This window comes from Schistosoma haematobium, chromosome 1, assembly GCF_000699445.3.
Source record: "Schistosoma haematobium chromosome 1, whole genome shotgun sequence".
NCBI classification, from domain to species: domain Eukaryota; kingdom Metazoa; phylum Platyhelminthes; class Trematoda; order Strigeidida; family Schistosomatidae; genus Schistosoma; species Schistosoma haematobium.
The window spans coordinates 17,364,612-17,384,465 of NC_067196.1; the positions used below are offsets into that span (position 1 = coordinate 17,364,612).

The 19,854-nt window shown below is 31.7% G+C and overlaps 1 protein-coding gene across 1 annotated transcript in view; it reads left to right on the forward strand.

Moving 5' to 3' along the window:
* Positions 1-18,459, forward strand: part of MS3_00003835 (uncharacterized protein) — a 68,658-nt gene extending 50,199 nt beyond the window's left edge. Inside the window, exons 22-30 of the mRNA XM_051211695.1 lie at positions 470-633; positions 2,682-2,861; positions 4,534-4,794; positions 6,441-6,651; positions 7,680-7,819; positions 9,611-9,742; positions 11,411-11,590; positions 14,314-14,493; positions 15,150-18,459. Of these exons, the coding sequence (XP_051073279.1) occupies positions 470-633; positions 2,682-2,861; positions 4,534-4,794; positions 6,441-6,651; positions 7,680-7,819; positions 9,611-9,742; positions 11,411-11,590; positions 14,314-14,493; positions 15,150-15,569 (1,868 nt within the window). The 3' untranslated portion in view covers positions 15,570-18,459. The remainder of the gene's footprint in view (positions 1-469; positions 634-2,681; positions 2,862-4,533; positions 4,795-6,440; positions 6,652-7,679; positions 7,820-9,610; positions 9,743-11,410; positions 11,591-14,313; positions 14,494-15,149) is intronic.
* Positions 18,460-19,854: the final 1,395 nt, after the last annotated feature.

The following is a 19,854-nucleotide window of genomic DNA, read 5'->3' on the forward strand; positions in this document are numbered from 1 at the left end:
TGCAAGTAGTTAACAGGAAACCCTTAACCTAAGTTTCGTGCTTGTTGACACTCATCAGTAAGCCGTACCTGCAATCTTGAAGGATCTAATGGTTCGTGTGGGATCTGAACGCGTTTCACCCAAATTTTTAGTCTGAGACGTCATCAACAAGTTATTTGAGCATTTTCCTTCCAACTACCCAATTTCCCAACGTAGTGCTTTCCAACATATACTTTTTCAAAACTATTAGTTGACAAAACTTTCAGTGTTATACCAAATATTATTATCAGTACTACCGAAATATTAGCTATGACCCAAATTTAAAGTAACAGATTCACTGTAAAAAATATTATATTTGCGACTAGAGTTTACACATCAATGTTACTTCAAAACAGGTATTTTTGTACCAGTTATTAAGGAAATCTAATCTTCATTTCTCTCTCTCAATGTTTCGTCAATGAATATTTTTTTTGGAAAAAAATGTATGTAGGAAAATTAGAAATTATGGAACAGTTGAATAAAATGAAAAATACAATTACAGAACATGAAAATGAAATGTCCAAACGTGAATATCAATATACAACATTGCATAATCAAATCAAATGTTTAGAACAACAATTAAGTACATGTGAAGCTGAGAAAAATCAATTACAGGTAAGAATAGAAATTGTTTATTGATATAACTTTAACAATAAATAATTATTGGATTTTTACAGCTGAATTCATAAGTCAATTTAAGCTAGACCACCATTGAAGACCTGGAAGCACTGGACACGTGCGGGATCGTGGATACGCACTGCTGAGGAGTCCCATACTAGGACGAAACGGACGTCCAGTGCTTCTAGGTTTTCAGTGGTAGTTTTAGCTTAGATTGACTCATGAATTCAGCTGTTAAAATTACTACAATTCTGATAATTAGCGGATTAGCATACTTTCACCATTATTCTATCGAAATCAATGAAAAATAGTACTTTCAATATAAATAATGAGTTTACTTTACAGAGTAGTGTTTTCCTAGGCAGTTTCTGGATGCTGAGTATTATACTTGAAAATTAAAGGAATTATCATACAGAAAATCATTGTTTCTTGGCAGGAAAAAATCCTCCTAAATTCATAGATGTATAAAAAAGATTATCTGATAACTGTAATAGAGGTTACAATTTCTAATTTATCCTTGATGACATAAGTGACCTTATGTTCTACACAATTCTGTGAATGTAAATCCATTTGGAGATGGATTGGAATAACCTGTTGTTGATATTTTGACTGAAGTTTTAAGTGAACGGTATCGGGTTTGAGACCCAGGAGATTGATTCGAACAACATCAATGAATTTCCGTGGCAGAACTATTATTAAATTTACTAGCAGTTAACTTAGAAATATTCATACTCTTTCATGAAGTATCTTATTAATAGTGCTTACTTCAGTGTTTGTGTAGTATCTACAATCGATTTTTTAATCGTTCACTCTCCATTCTCGATCAGTAGATCCTCATTCTTCAGATATTGCATCTGAAATTCACTGAATAACTCTTGAATCTGCCTAGATCAAGATACTGACAGCAATTTCTTATTACTGTCGCTAAGTCTAACTTGTGGTTGGCTAAAATTCATAGTCTATGTACATTTGTGCCTCTGTCAAAGCGATATATATATGTTTTCCTTGAACACACAAATCGGTACATGATGCTTCGATAACTTGATATAGTATCACTGTTGTTTGTACAATATCCTTAAAAAATTTTCTATATTGCTAGTTTTGAGAAATTATACGAGACAAATAATATTTTTATGGCCTAATTATGTCGACGCATAATACAAATTCACCTGTATACTGACAAAGGATATAACTAAATAACATTTATTGTGTATTATAATGATATAAAGTTTGAATGATGACTAAACTATGGCGTTAAGTGAGAAAGTAGCCTTACTTTCTGTTTGTTTTGAATGACTGAGCTAAAATGAATATGTTTTAACGGCCTTCTTTATATTGCGTAGTAGGGCATAAAGGTAAAACTCTGATTCGTGACTGAGGTTTAGAACAAGATACGAGTTATTAGTAAATGACTGATATACACTTTTATCTTTGATAGGATCAGTCATAACCTTAAGCTACAATACTGCAATTTCAAAATATATTTCTTAGAACCTTAAGGTATAGCCTACTGAAGAACTTTAGTCAAGCGTAAACATTTCTGACAGCTTCCTCTTAACTTTTGGAGTAGATCCCACCTACTCCTTTTAATCAGTATGATATTATAAGTAGTGGATATGATTTGAATTTTGCTGCATTTGTTTCCCAAAAAATATATTTAATCAGTATAAAGGGATTACTTTATTTGCTATTATTAGTACAAATAAAACTATACTACTACAGATCAATAAGTCAGTCAATATGCTTTTTGGAAAAAACCTAGAACATCTGAATATTATCTTTGTCCATTCGCCAAATAAAATGTTTTTACAATGCTCTCAGTCTTATTTAGGCCATAATAAGTTTTAAAAGCACTACCCATGACATCTATTAAGTGTCTAACATCTTCATATTCGATAAATTAAGTAGAATTGAAATCCAGTTAGTAACCAGGCGTCTAACGAAAGTTAGAACACTTCAAAATCAATAATCTAGGACTATTTCACCTAAAATTGATCACAACAAATCCATTTTTAGAAATCTAGTTATCTTTTTATAATTTTTAGATACGTCTAGAAAAGTCTAGAGCTGCAGAAATTAAGTTAGAAGAAAATAGACGAGAATTATTGCATTCACTAGAGGAAGCAGAAACACGTTATACACAAGCTGAAATCGTTCGACGTCAACTGGAAGGTGAACTTCAACGGTGTCAAACTATACTAAGTGAATTAGAAAGTGATAAAGAGGTGAGTACTTCGAATAATCTATGAACAATGATTTTGCCGTAAAACAAACAGTTATCGTCGAATCGTTTAAATAACTACAAAGCTTCAGAAAAAATATTGAAGTCTGTAAGTATAAGACTTGCTGTATTCCTATCTCGAAATTCGCTTGCAGTCCTCATTTAACAATTTAGCGACCCTGCCGTTTCCTATATAACCCAAACCGACGGTTATTAACTATTGGCTGTCGCTATTTAGAGATACAGTCTAACCAAAGTCAATCTGCAATGTGAAACTTCAAAGTTAACAATCTTCTCAACACCTGGTCATAACAATCATCGTGTGATTACCAGTAACTGATTTCGCGAAGTAATTCCCGAAGTTCTACTGAGAAGTCATAACCAGTTTAGTTCAATTATGTCAGATGTGAAATAAATACCACAAATGGCAATGGATGATGACTGAAGGACATAACAAGTTGATTGAAATGTCAATTACTGGATATCAACATAGTAATCTAAAAATTAAGCTGTCGACACGAGGCCTGAAGACCAATCAAGGGGTCCTGTTTACGCACTCCTGGAGAGTACGATAATGAAATCAGACAACTGTCCCGGTTTTCAGTGATTATCCAAGAAAAACCAGTCTGTGATATGAAACTTAAATTCTAAATGGTGTACTTAAAATTAAATATTAAAAACCTAAATCCATTGTAAATTAATTTTCTCTAGTCTTTTTATTTGTATAAAATGCACATATATGTGAGATACATAGATGAGTTTGTAGGTTTATTCTTAAGAAAATCTGTAGTGATACTGTATTTTCAGCTTTCTGATTTTCAATATATTTCAAATCACTAGTTTGAATTTTAATTCAAACTTTCGCCGAAACATAAAATAAACATTTATAATCAAAGTCTATATTATAATGAAATTCTACACCAAATTTTACTCATATAAACCTGATATTTACCAGTTATGTTCATCATTAAAATATTATGGAACAAATCTAACTATTAAACAATGGTAAACGAATGTACTAATACAAAAAACCTATAGAAGTATAGAAACTTGTATTGATAGAAAAATTTAGAAATGCATTTTCGAATGGATAAATAATATTAAATAGTAGGTTCATGACTTGGATCACCTTTTAGCTGTTTAGTTAACTTGTTTGAGACCCATACTACTTAATTTTATCTGAGTAAATAAAAACCAACCTCAGTCTTAATACGAGAGATTTCATGTACAGTGGAAGCTCTCTGGATGAACTTAGATATAATATGTGTTTGTGAGCACATAATAGCTTAAGACCAAATGTTAGGTGAGACGTTAGCGGAAGTGAGCTACTGGTAAAAACCAACTCGTTAGGACTTAGTTTGGACAAATATATGCATATACCAATGGGTCGAGTATATAAATGATTTGGTTAGCCACTCAGTCATTTTTAGTCTTACCATTCACTAGATTAAGGTTGCTTATAGGTAGCATGTATAATCAGTATCAGGATCGAATAGCAGTACGATGTAATGAATATACGTGACCAGTGATTTGTTTGTAGATATGTGTCAGTGGTTAATCTTACAGTCAATCTTTGTTGACCGTGCACATAAATAATATTTTCAGTCATTCACAGTCACTTCCACTAAATCTAAATGCTGAAACACTTGAATTTTTTTCGATTCATCTTACACCAGAATTTACAATCCCGTTTAAATGTGAGTGGACGTCAAGGTACCGAAATGGAAATGAAAATATACAATCTTCAAATCGAATTAGAAAGAGCTACAAATGCCTTAGATCAAACAACTTTGTGTGTAGCTGAGTTACGTGATCAGCTAACACGCGAAAAACTGGCTTATGCAAATTTACAACAAGAATTAACTAGAACACAAGAACACATGGAAGCATCACAGAAACGCGAACTGAATGCAGAACAAGAAAAACGCTTATTACAGGTATAACAATACAGTTTTTTAGTTTATTTGAGCGTGCTAATATCAATCAAAAAAATGGAAAAATAACATTATAATTAGCATTTGAAAACATCCGATCATACAAACCGTCACTTATTTCAACAGCACTTACGATCACTACTCAAACCCATGAAACTTTGTAGAATTATGAAGTGTTTCCTGAGTTTTCTAGAGACACTTTACTGATGGATGTAATCATGTTTAAGACCCACAATAATGCGCGCATACCGAATGAGTAGTATTTAAAGAGTTCGTTTACAGTAGTGACAGATGACTTCAACATGAAACAATAGCTTTCCGTTCTGAACAAACTATAACACTTCGGTTTAGCTAACTAAAAATAGTTTGTTAAACCTAATAAATTCAAATCACCAGTGCTTATCCGGAAGATTTGGACAGACTTTTCATTTTAAATACCTTGACACTACCAAACTTATGTTAGTATTTGGTAAATGAGACCTAGAACCGCTCACGACCACTCTGTTCCTATTGCAGAGAGGATACATAAAGCCAGTATCTATTATTTCACAGTCACAATCACGATGTCAGTTTGGTCATTGACTTACAATAGATATTAACTACTATTAGAGTATATAATTTCTCGTTTCGGATTATATCACTAGGTAAACTTGTTCAGTTACGGTTGCAATTTCTGTTTCTCATACACAAGTGAGGATACTGCTATTAATTATAAATCGATGTTATTACCTATTCAATGGCATATTGTCGTTCTCCGTTCGATGACTACTGAAACTTAATAACCACTCAAGACTGATACTCTGAGTGACTTAAGGTTGAAATTAGCTGGTGGTTGAAAATTTTTTTGATAACTAAATTTGATTAACCAAAACGTAAACAGATTTTAATTAACAGGAAGATCTGTGAACTTTAGCTGTTAGATTTTCTGGCTCTTTTAATAATTGCACAGGTTTTCGGTTTGTCCTATGGTTAGTAATCCATGTAATGTAGTTCACAAGTGAGACTTCGAAGTCATCCGCTAATTCATTAACAAATTTTTTTACAAATAAGTATTCATCTTCATCTTTTTAATATCAGAATGAAACGAGTAAGTCTAGTTGAATAATTAACGATTTAATGTTTTCCTGATAGACTACTTCATTACAACTCAGTGATTACCAAAACAATTTTAGATGGTGACCTGATTCATATTATCAATTCCACAATGATTTTATACATCAGCAATTTATCGAGAACTTTTGATGAAATAGGTCGCCCACAATATTTTAATTATTTTAAAAAATTCTCACCATTATTAAACAACGATGCGTGAGAACACCTTTCTGTACTGATAGGAATGTTCATATCAGCACAGAATCGTATTCAGTAACGATATTCTATAAATTACATCGAAATGAACGACAATAATTGATCAAGAAAAATGAAGCTTGGAAAGAAGCAGAATCTACATAAAATTCGAAAACAAACACGATTGCCGTACCACTTTGTGGACGAAACACTTGAATATATTTAACGATGAATTATGACAACAAAATGATATTTTTTTAAAAGAACAACTCAAAATCTAAACTGTTTTCCCTTTTATCTACACTTACTTCAATGCAAACCGTACCAATAAGTACGTTTATTACTTTGCCTATTTAATTTAGGAACGTTTAGATAACAATAAGAACTTGTTAAATGATACTAAAGTTCAATTACATGAAATGATGGAACGTGTACAAAAACTACAAATGGAAACGACAGATGCAGCTGCTAAACGTTCTGAAGTAGAAATACAGCTAAAACAATTAGAAAGATTGTCAACAGAATGTCAACATACTAATAATGAATTGCAAATGAAGATCAATAATATACAGGGTGAGAGAAAGTAAAACTTTTAAAACTACATTTATACAATAATTGAAAAGGATATAATTACACTATAGGTTCGAGTCAGCTATGGTGTTAAAAAAGAATGTGTAATTTTGAAGCTGTTTTTCAGTCAAAATGATGAGGAAGTTTGTAAAAATCAAAAACAATTTGCTAGAGAACCAATCAAACCGTTAGCAGTATGATAGTCTTAAAAAATCTATTATTCTTTAAAGATTTAAAGTTCAATCCGATTATTATTATTATTATTATTATTATAAAAACGTCGCTAAAGAATCTTAATTATTTGAGAGTAAACGGGTTACTTTTTGAATCTTTTTCATGGTCATAGATAGTTTTATATAAAATTCTAATACAAAAACGCTACTAAGAAATTCACTGAAAAGTTATGGAACAACGATATAGGGGAAGCTATTCATGGAAATAATGACGTATTTTAACATTCCTATGTTCCTACTTCTCTTACTATTCAGCAAATCAATCACGAAGTAGGATGATCATATATTACACTGTCGTTTCTTACCTATGATGATAAAAAAATTTCTGACTAATTATGAGCATGCTAAGAAGCCTATAAAAGTATTTTACAATGCTATTTACATTATGTATTGGCTCTCATAAACGAATAAGTATACTCTGCCTAAATAATCAAAATAGATAAATATCACTCTGGTTCAAAGAAAGAAAGAAAGCAATTACATATACACTTTCAAAACATGTATTATATAACTTATCCATAAGAATAACCATACTTAAATTGTAATAGAAATCACTGCTGTTAAATAAGCTGGAAGTAATTAAATGTATACAAACATTTGAATCTAAAAAAAATATGGCTGAATGTAAGTATCTGTTATTAATCTGAAATTGAGATTAAAACATACTTTGTATACAACAATTAGAAACAAATACTGATTCTTATGCATACAACTAATCTTTTGAATGATGACTTTATTTGATTTAGAAGTTAACCAACTTACTTATTTTTAATATATATGTATATGTATATATTTCAGTTGAAAATGCTAATCTAACTGAAAAAAATGCCAACTTATTAAGAAGTATGAATGATGCAGGAATACAAAAACATGAAATCGATTGTGAATTAACACGAGTAAGAAAAGAACAAATTCAATGGAAGAAAATGGCAGAAAAAGTGAGTTTTAAAATAATCAATGTTTATTTCAGATGCTATTAAATCTATACAGTGTTTTTTATGTTCTTGAAACATTTTCTGAAATATTTGTTCATACTGTAAATATTACTTGAGTTAATTACCCTATAATAATCAAGTCTATATGAATATTCGTCAATATTTGAACGAATAATTTAACAGAAACCACTTCAGAAAGGGTTCGGCGCGCGCAAAGCAAGGTTGACAACAGAAACGCTGTATATATGGGCTAATCAGAACAGCCTGAACAGAAAATATGGAATGCAACTAGCCACCCTTTGGAAAATGCTTAATGACATGTAATCCATACTTTATCTCTATCTACCCTGTTTATATCACCTGTAGCTTTATTCCAACAAAAAGAAATTAATTCGAATGTTTTAAAATCACGTTTCTCATTGTACATACACTTCGACGTTTTAGAAAACTTTTCCATTGTACTATTATTATTAATCATAAATAGAATGGTTAAAATGTTTATGATAGTAGAAAGAGACTGCATTTATTCACGTAGTTGTAATTACTAATAACATAAAAGTACACATACATACACATTTATTATGTTCACATTGTGGACTTATTGCATTATATACGTCTAACTGACTTATAATTTCCTAAATAAGCTTTTAGTGCAGATTTGTTCTTTGATAATTTTGATAAATACCCTGAAAAATTCCAAACAAAATTGCTGGATGAAACGTTGAAATTCCTTAAATTTCAATCGCTGAGATTACTTCAAATATAGTATATATACATATAAGTCAACAGTTTAGTCAAAAATAACTTTCATCTACGTGAAGTTCAATTGATGCAATGGAGAACTTTGTCGTTTATATTATTTAATACTAAACTGTAGTCTAACATCCTTATTATTGTTGTAAGTGCTGTAGATAAAAAATTAGAAAAATTAACTTTAGTTGAACAGCTTAGTGAGACATTTTTGAATTACAGTATCAAATATTATATTACTAACATGCACTGCTAGAGCGAAGTTTAGATTTGATTTCTTAGTTAGAATTTAAACCTGAACTAAACTTAGTCTCTCCATTCATGTCAGATTTCAAAAGTTAAAACCGAGCTAGAAACGTCTCTTTTGTACTAAAACATATATATATATACTACTTCCAATCAATGATCAACACTATTGACATAGATGTAGAATTTCGTTTATCTTCTTCATCTCCCAGTCTCTAATCATAGAATTTTCTCTTCTTCAATAGACTGATCTTCAAAAACGCATTTATTCAAATCAGCCACCTAATAAAGTTCACTTTTTTTAGTACATCAGAGAAATGATTTATTAATCCTGTTTTGTGAACATTTACCCGAGTTCCTTGTTATTTGATATCAATAATTAATGTTATTATACATGAAAAGAATTCCTTAAATGCTAAGCGCTAACCAGACTGATCGATTGCAGTCCTAAACGTCAATGAGAAGATTCAAGCAAACAATACAAAATGAATCAGTATATTATTCGTCAATAACGATCTGATATCTGATAAAGTTCCCTGAGTAGTATTTATTTACGATACTATTTGTTGAAATTCAGGACTTTTGCTTATGAAGTTAAGGTTCCAATAAAACCTAGAATCAGTATTGATTAGACGGATATCAGTTATTTTTGTCCTTTCTTATATTTTAGGGATCATCAAATTAATTTACTAAAACCAAGAAAAGTATTCACGCATAAATATTTCTAGAGAATTTTATTTAAATAATATTAGAACTAGTTCTATAATTAGTCTCTTTTTTTTCTGTTAACAAATTTAGATGGAAAGAGAACGTACAAAAGAACAAGAATTAAATAATACATTACGTAATGAAAATTCCGTATTGATGACAACTATTCGTGGACTTGAAGAAGAAACATTAAATTTACGTCGAGAAATACAAAAACTTCAAGTAAATTAAAAAGAGAGATAGTTTTAATGTTTATTTATCCATTCAATATGATTTACTATTTAATCATTTGCCTTAAAAAAAGTTATGCCAGATATATAATAAACATGTGATTATACGTTGAATAGTAACATAATTCATTGATTGTTAACTGAAAACTATCTTGTCATAAGTGAGGCAAAATAAACACGGAACTTTTATGTCATTTTATAGTAAACATACTAATATGCTGGATTGGTTTTACTTACGTTGATAGTATCAAAAGTCAGTCAGTTGTTATCAGCATAGGATTTGATACGAATCTATACCGATCCACATTGTTACGCCTTACATTGGTTCATTGAAGTAAGAAAGTAACAAGGTGAGAGGCGAAAAGAAGAATATAATTCCAACTACAACCGAAATTTAAGCGTGAGAAATACAGTTCACAAGGAATGAGGTGAAAATATGAAAAGTTAGAAATCATACTTAATTTAAGATTCCGATGATGAATGTAATTCCACTACTGCGATGGATTTCGTTTCATATCGCCAAAGTAATACCATATGGAAAACGTCTTTTTTGTGAACTTGTAGTAGTTCAGCCTATTAGCAGGAAAAATTCACACTTGAATTCACTTTCTGTTCGTTAAGTTATCAAGACCCTATAAAGTACTAGGAGGCTAACTCAAGTGTGCCGAAAAACCATAAATACTCTAATATCGTTATTATTTTTAGAACTCTTATAAAAAACATTTTGAATGTAAAGTTATTCCTTAAGTTTACAATAAAATTATTACTACTGAGAATATTTTACATAGTAGTGTTTTGTAGATAAGTAATAGTTACTTTTATTTTATAGATAATACAGGTGTATGACAAACGATGGATAGTGGCTAGCAGTGAAATCCCAGATGTGCGTTTCGTCCCATTTGGGACTCGTCAGCTGGATGTATCTGCATCTCAGAGTTGATGTTGACTCTGTCTTCTTATCTAAAAAGATTTAGTAGAATCGCGCTATAGATTATAAAAATTGAATTCGATCTAAAAGATTACTTTAAATTAAATATTTGTTTCATCCATTTTTTTAAAAAAAGTTGGCGGACATAACTTACGTATTCGAAGTAAGTGAATAAATAAATTATTTCATCCTCCTCACTAGTCTCCGTGGTGCCGTAGCTTAGTGGTTAGGTCGTTCGACTTTCAACCACTGCGCAGCAGATTCAAATCTTCTTCTATATACTTCGGTTTGCGTAACAACGTAGTATCACTACCCCTCAAATATAAAGTATTAATCAAAGCCAATTACATGAATCTGTACTTCGTTAGTTTTATCATCAGTCCACAATAAATCCGAGTTGTAATTATGTCATATTTCCGGCAAAAGTCAAGTTATTTTTATTCAGTAACCATTTTTAAAGATGATATCCTTACTTCAAAAGAAAAATAGTGCCACAATCCTAGAAACATTTATAAAGACAACTAACCGTTCGATTTGTACGACATCTGCACCTTGCTAAGATAAAACAATAACCAATAGCAGTTTTACTAATTACTCTATAAACTTCTTTTTTAAACAAAACCTTGATGTTTTGAAAATTGAACAATGATTTTTTCTGCCAATTTTGCGTTTATACACACGAAATTGTCTTACAGAAAGTAATTAAAACACAATCTTTTATCTAATATTTAGGTACATATGGCTCAACAAGACGAACAGTATGCAGCTCAATTAATCGAAGTCAATACAAAACAGCGTCAAGAATTAGAAAATGAGTTAGATCGACAAAGAAACGCTCTAAATGATACACAAAAAACATTACAACTCAAAGAACGTAGCTATAAACAACGTATACGTGGACTTGAAGACCAGGTTCTACATATTAATCATTTACTTCATTTGTTGTTGTTCTTCTACGCTACTTTAAATTAATAAGTAGTATCAGGGTATAAACATCTTCAACGACGAAGCTTGATTCATAGTGTAATCAACTCTCGTACTGCCATCACTTGCATAATACACTACTCAAGTAACAGATGAATTTTTAGCATGTCTAGCAGATAAATTAAAAGGATCATAACTTTGAGCTCCATTCCACCTAGACGATCACATGAGCACTATCTGTTCGTTGTAACTATGTCTTTATTATTCAGCTACATATAAACATAAAAGCACGAGTTGTACATGAGAAAAAAAGATGTAGACGGTAGTAAGATATAAGTGTTAATCACCGCTAAATGATATACTTTCTAATTTGTAAATTTTACTACAAAAAAGTATGACGAATAAATGATGACATTCACATCCTCCCTACCGCTCTTCCAATAGAATAAATTTATAACAAATATAACTCCACTCTCATAAGCTTTTTCACCGTTTTATTTTGACAATAAAACTATTCCAAGCGTAAAATAGGGTTAAAGATGAACAAACAAAATTAATGATAGAGCTGTTGACATTTATCCATGTATGGATAGCCTACAAACAAATGTTAGTTGGCCTTAAATACCTAACTATTTACGGTTAAATGGCTTTCATTACAAAGATCTGGTCGCTAGGTTATTATTAGCTATCCAAACATCGTGTTACATAAATGGCAAACTGAAAACTCCTTGGGTGTGCCCGTATTGCGATAAATAGATCTTAACTGTAGAATTTACGTTTCCATATAAAGTCATAATTTTAAATATTAACAAACTCAAGTTCCTAATACATGAAACTAATTATTATTTTGAGCAAATGAGAGAAGTGTGTGTAGGTTTGCTAAGATCGGTGTGACGTTATGGTATTTAAGAACCACAAATAGGGTGATCGACCCCATTAGGGTTCTCAGCTTCTAGGGACAGAATTGCAGCTTCATAAACTAAAAGTACGAAACTGATTACCCAAACTAAAAAAAAAACAAAGTTTAATGAGATAATTGCTGAAAATAGGCATTTAGCTTAAAGTGATCTTTCGAAAAATATTTTTAACGTTTCGAAAACTACCTATCATGTATAACCTATTACGATACATCATGTGAAATTCAGATTAATAGTATCATCAATCAATTTTGCTTTTTATTTCTAACAATTTATTGAACATGATGGAAATAAAGTAATCTAGGAAAAAAATTGACAAATGAACCAGATGGATTTTTAAATCAATCATGTTTCACATGCATGAACTCATTGGACCTTGTTTTTCAAGAAAAATTGAAAAGCTAATTTCTGCCAACTTGAAACCTCGTATTTTTCTGTTTCGCTAGACTTCACTTATGTTAGGTGATCGAAGGCAGTCGGCAGATAACACTGAACCTGGGTTTCATGCTAGTTGAAACTCATCAGCAAGGCATACCTAGAATTGTGAAGGCCTGATGCTCTCTATAGGAGTTGAACCCGCGTCGCACTATGTTTTTATGTATTGTCAGAAACTACTTAAGAACTTAGGGGTTTTGTAAATCTGTAATTCATTTTTTACGTACAATAATTGCAGACGTTTTGAGAAACTTCTCTATCGTAGAAACATAGGAATGCCATACAAGTAGTTAATAAACCTATTCAGTGTGATAACCTCAATTAAAATTAGACTACACATCATAGCAATAATCAATAATGAAAAATAGCTAATCAAAATTCACAGTTTAACAAAATACTTGTAGAACTATACGAATGACTATAACGACTAAGATCCTAAGAGCTTCTTATAAATCAACTGAATATGAGTAGATCACTTTGATACAACAACAACAACAACATAATTAAGCCTGACAGTAGATATTGGACCACATTATTATGTTAACAACCTATAAACACTCTTATATTTCAATTGTTCCGACAAAGAACAACTTTACAACATGTCTAATACCTTGATTACAATTCTGTTAATTATAAGTTTAATTTTACTAACCAGCCGATTTAATTCGTGAGCAACATTGAGTTATTATATTTCACATTAATTCAGTTGCTTATTCGATGTGTTGTTTTGCTTCTGTTACAACTTAATTGATATTTGTATGTATACTCGTAGGAAGATTAGTACTTTTTGTCAGGTACACAAGCCATAAGGGATTGACCTTGATTTTTATCACTGCAACAGACATACTACGCAAGAACCATTCAAAAATTCAAATCCGTTTGGATAATCAACAAAATTAAGAAATAAATATCTAATCTTTTAAGATCGTAAAACTATTAATTTATGGTGATTACTAAAATATTTTAAGGTAATAATAACTTTCCCAGTATTACACTGTAAATGTGCTAACCCAATATTGAATATACAAACTGAAAAGTTATTGGCTTACAACCGGCTTCATTATGTATTTTAAATAATTTCAACTCAAGATATCGTTGATTGTTTTACTGAAATACATTATATGAGAAAATATGGTAATGTAGTGTGGGCGTATATATATATATATATATATATATATATATATATATATATATAAACTAAAAACCGTTACAACGAAAATTCAAGATACAATGGTAGTATTACCCTAGCCGACCCCTTGATACATTTGTTTTATCATTAAAACTTCATATTACTAAGTACTATAAAGGAATACATTATTAAATTCACTTTCTACCTATCTTTCTTTGTGTTCATAACAGATTCAACAACTCAAAGATCAACTAACTCATGAAACAAGTAAACGTCAATTACTTTACTTAAAGAATCCATCTTCTGTTAACCAAAGTCAGCCAAGTTTAACAAGTTATGGAACTTCAGTAACTACAACAGGATATGATTATACTGAAATGAAATCTTCAATAGATAATAATCGTCAACAGGTAAGAGGAAAACAGAAAAATCTATATTATATTAATCATGCATATGAACGAACAATTATTGAGACTATGAATCAATTAAAATGATCTAGATATACTTTAAGACGTTTTTAAATTGGTAAGGTCATCCATACAGTTAAGGATTTCAGTCAGCTGTAAATAGCTTACAACTTCCAAGTTAACGTAATTAGATAAAAAGGAATGTAACTGTTGTTAAACAATCATTCTAACAAATAATATCACTCAGAAAAACGTAATTCCCAGGCTACTGTATAGTCGATAGCATTCAAAATTTTAAGTTCCACAAACTTGTGGAGAATAACATTTAGTTAAATGAATAATAAAAAAGACGTTCCAGTTTAAAGAAGCGAACATAAATATTAAATTAGCGTAGACACAAAGGGAATCTGAGGGCAAGAACTTATCCGTCTCATCCTGGACGAAACTAAGACCAATGTAGACGTACAATCACCAGAGATAAGCATTGTTAAAAAGCCTCAAGTTCAAATTCACGTACAAGAACTCTACCAAAACTAAGATTTCGATAATTACATTTTTAAATTAATTAATGGTACTGAGGAGAAAATGAAACTGTAAAGTATAAATTCATTTCACACGTGATCACATTCAATACTAAATTATACTTTTATAATTCATAGGATTCATTCTTGGTGGGACTGTACAAGCCAACTACTGCACCATCTAGATATGACCCATACTACTACCAACTAACAGGCTCAATACCTGCTAGACTGAACCGATCAACGGGATCAAATTTATTAATAAAACCAAGAAGATCATTTATTGAATCAAGACCATATCAATCAACGACAAAAATAGATAAAACAAACCCCTCGACCCAATATCATAGTGATGAAAGAAATAGACAACGTCCTGAAGAAAACATCACAACAAATACAGATATTAGTCCGTTGGAGCAATCTTCCCTACCTAGAACACCGATTGCTGCTAGTCGTTCTACATGGCATGAGTCAAGAGATAGTACAGCTACAATAAACCGGAGTACAAGTGATTCTACAATACGTCCAAGAGAAGATAAATCAAAAGGTGACAACTAAGAGTAGTAGTATCTGTAATATTTTGAGCCTATAAATTATCATTATTTGAAGAAAAAAACAAATCAATTTCCTATATTAAATTGGCCCGAATACGATATGTGAAATTAATTGTTAAGTATCCCTACTATGTCTTTTAACTAATTTAATCATTATGAAACAATCACTATAATGTGCACTAAAACCCTTTTTATCCCATCAGTACTACTACCATTAATTTTACTAACATCTTTTCACCTTTTAAAGCTAAATTGATATCGTTTTTGACAAATATAAACTCAAAGAGGAAGTAATAGTGCAAATATAATAATTATTACTTCTGTTATTACTGTTAATCTACGAAAAGTATATTTCACTATTACGACACACGTTTATGCACACATTGCTTACATCAGTGTGAATAAATTTAGTAAATTGTAAACCATATTAAATCACATCACTTTGTAATATACCTTAATCAGCTGATCCAATCCTGTCCTAATAAATTCTCTTATATTCATACTTTCACTTCTAGTAAATCATAAATTATTCTAGTCTGATTATCAATATGCAAGTAAAAAATGTTACCCCTATACGGGAAGAATAACTACACAATATCCAGTTGGCCCCCCTCCTATGTCCTGTGTTTTCGCCCTTAATTCTCCAATTCCTCTTCTTCTTGTGGAACACGAACTGAGTTCAGCTCATATCCGCTACACGAACGTGTACAAATGTGAAATTACGATTACTGAAAAATCGTTGTACGATACCTATTTGTTTAGAGCTTTTTCTAATATTTGCCTAGTCATTATTTGGAATTTGTTTTGAAAATTCATTAAAACACAAAATCGTTTGATCAAATCTTGTTTTTTTTAAATATTCGATTACCAAACAAGAGTCACTACACTTCAAGACATTCTCATTCACATTTAATTACAAACCATCCTTGTAACGAACTAGGATTTAAATCTGTTGCAAATAACTTCATGTAAAACGTCGAGCATCCGAATACATTCTGGTTATACAAAGGTGATGAGTTTGTTTAGATTGCAGTAGTATTACCATATCAATGTAAAATGTTCGCCTACTTAAAGACTATTTAACGCTTCATCATTAAAATTACTAAGTTCCTGAAAACCTCATTTAGCCAGATTACACACTCTTCACACAACTCGATTGAGTTGTTTTTTTAGTGAATTCATTATTAGCTATGGAATAGTGATATGGTCACTCGCCTCAACTGCCAATACACAAGCTGAAAGGCATCAATTATCAGACTCAGAACCCGGCAGTTTCATTATTACCCATGATATCACAAAATACACATCGACAGGAAGATAAAAAGTTTATGGAAGAAATAATAACTTTTTTACTACAAGCCGAGTTCGTTTGTTCGTTGATGGGCTAGTTAGAAATAAAATTAAATCCCCTAATGCTAATTTTGATAAATAAATGGGGTAAATCTATTAAGCGTGTGAGAATATAAATTTTTAAGTCGAGCTTAGAATTAGCATCAGGGCAACAGAAGATAATAAGATCTCAACAAATAAGACTGATTTTCTGGAACTGGCAAACAAGATTTCAAAAGTCCTAGTTATGGCCTAACTCTTTTGAGAACTATTAATACCGTCAACAATTACCTTTGCATTAAAAAACCTAGTAGCCAGTCAGTGGGAGATGAAATTTCGTCTCACGACTAGTATCTTAAGGAAAATTACCATACTGATTAACTTTTTTACTTTCTACATGCAAATCCTCCGATTTCCCGATCTTATTCGTGTTGTAAGAAGCTTCGAGTTTATTAGTTGAAAATTATAAGTGCGTAGTCAAACTTAACGGACAGTGGTCCAAAGCATTTGCCATAGGAAATCATAATCACCAGTTCTGGAAAGTAAAAAAGGATTTGAAGAATCCAGCCCATGTGTTATATTTATTTATTTACCACCTTAGAACTTCCATGTGGTTTCGTTCTCACCCAAATGGTGAAAATGTAATAAACAAGAAAATTGATGTAGAATTTCGGCAACAAAGCACACAAATTAAAAAATATACGTCCTAATTAATGCAAGACAAGTGAATCCTGACAGCTACAACATAAATTTAAGCCACGGATTTTATAAAAATGAATAGAACCGCTTTTACGATACTAGACTGAAGAAAAAAACATTTAGGTGTAAACTACAATACAGATACTGGAATGTCTCAACAGACAAGGTATCTCGCGAAAATCACTAAGACGTTCTTGTAAGCACAATAGCAAGTTAACCATCATTTATGGGAAATACATACCAGCTTGTTTCTTATGATCTGTACTCAACCCGTAAATCTATACTGCATTAACTTGGTTTATTACGTCAGTAGGCTTTACGGCAAAAAAAAAAAAAACAGGTGACATAGTACGCTCTTTCAAGCGTGTGATATCAGTACATTAAATCTAATTAACCACCTCACACAGGTACAGATTAGATTTTCTAAAAACTGACCAGTTTTACCGTCGTGGACCGATGAACACTAAAAAAGTTTCAGGAATATTAGCGATTCAAAGTAGAACAAATAGGTTATTTATATGATATAAACCCGAACGCAAAAACGCTTGATAAAACTATTTAGAGCAACTGTAATGCTTCGTTTTTTTAAAAAAACGGTTCAAGCAATAGCAGCTTCCAGACACAATGCGATGTAACTATGAAGATAAAACTTGGCAAAAGTAAGCTCTGGCGCTAATGGAGAAACTAGTCAAGTTCATGTAAAAAAAAGCAAGTCATAAGATGTATATACCAGTAATGGAGGTATTCCAGGACTAAAAGCCTACACTTCTATTTACGGGTTGTGCCAATACCATGTGACCACAGTAAGTCTATAGTAGGTTTTAGCCAGCTAAAAATCCAAATAAAACCTAACATTAGAAACAGTCATGTTACGAGGGTGCAGAAAGGTTTATTATGAAACTTGGGATCCCGAACTGAATGGCTCAAAAACTCTAAACACTACCGAGAAGCATTTATTTAGGCCTTCCAAAGAGCGAATTTTCGATAAGACTATATACAAATCTGATGATTGAAATACGTTTACATAATACCAGGTGTTAGCGATGCTTCCGTGGCTTGGATACTCTAAATTATGAACATATAATACATCGCAAACTAACTTTTTTCTTGGTCTGTCTTTCTGTTGGTTTTTCCGTTTCTTTTTTGCCTGCTTTAAAGGGAGCTTTTTGTTGACGAAACTAGCACTGCGCTATTACAATTACCGCATACTCAGTACCGAATTAGTAAGACTTACATCGAAAGCAAACGCTTCAGCCTCGGCCTTTGCCTTATTCTGCATGAGTTCTTTGTAATTAATGTATGGGTTTTTCGGTTTCTTAGCGCCCATTTTGAGAAGTAGGGATTTGCGAGTTTCCTTTCGTTCCACTCCTGATTGCATCGATATATTATACCGTAATATGTCCAGAGGTACATCTCCTAATCTGACATACATTTCCTCGTTTTCTTCCTAAATCGGCAGTAAGTATTATTCGCAAGACTGAACAACCTCATTTTTCGCACTTTTCTTTTTCAATTTGACCTTCATTTTACAATAGCCGCAACTTTCAGTCCTCAGTATTAAGGATAGGAGGTCTATCAACCTATATTAATCCTTGCATTTTGTAACACTGTGGAGGTCCAGTCTCATTTATAATATATCAACAGAAGGTGATAATATTACGTGTTCCGGTAGAGAATTCCAGTAGTTCACTACTCGGTACGAGAAACGAAATGAAGACGTAGACGATTTGAACTCGGTTTTTGAACTTTCCTAGAGTGTCCTCTCAAATGATCAGTTCTAGAGGGAAGGAAAAGATAGGACATATTAATACCAGGGTCATCGTTCAGTTTACGATAAGCCAATATTAGATCACCCCTAACCTGCAGTAAGATAACGGACGAAGTATTATGACGGTTTACTTTTCAGTATTTTACGCTGTCAGCGTAATCTCTAGGAAGGTCGACTGATTTCAATATCTAGTATCTCTATTATGAGCTTACTTAAATCAAATAACTTTACTCTCACTTCTTTTTGTTACGGTTTCATTTCCTTGTTAATCTCCAGTGAGAGGTAGTCTAGTGGCACGACCACACTCGTTCGAGTCAGTTTGTTAGCTATTTGTTGGTTTGTTTATCTCATAATTTTAGCGAGTTTGTCTTAGGACATAAGGGTTTCCGGAACTCACAAATATCAGACCATCGGACTCTGGTCGGTTGATTGTAATGTGGAAAATAATGGAAGGAAAAGTTGAATGCTAATATAGACGATTGCTTCAAGGAGT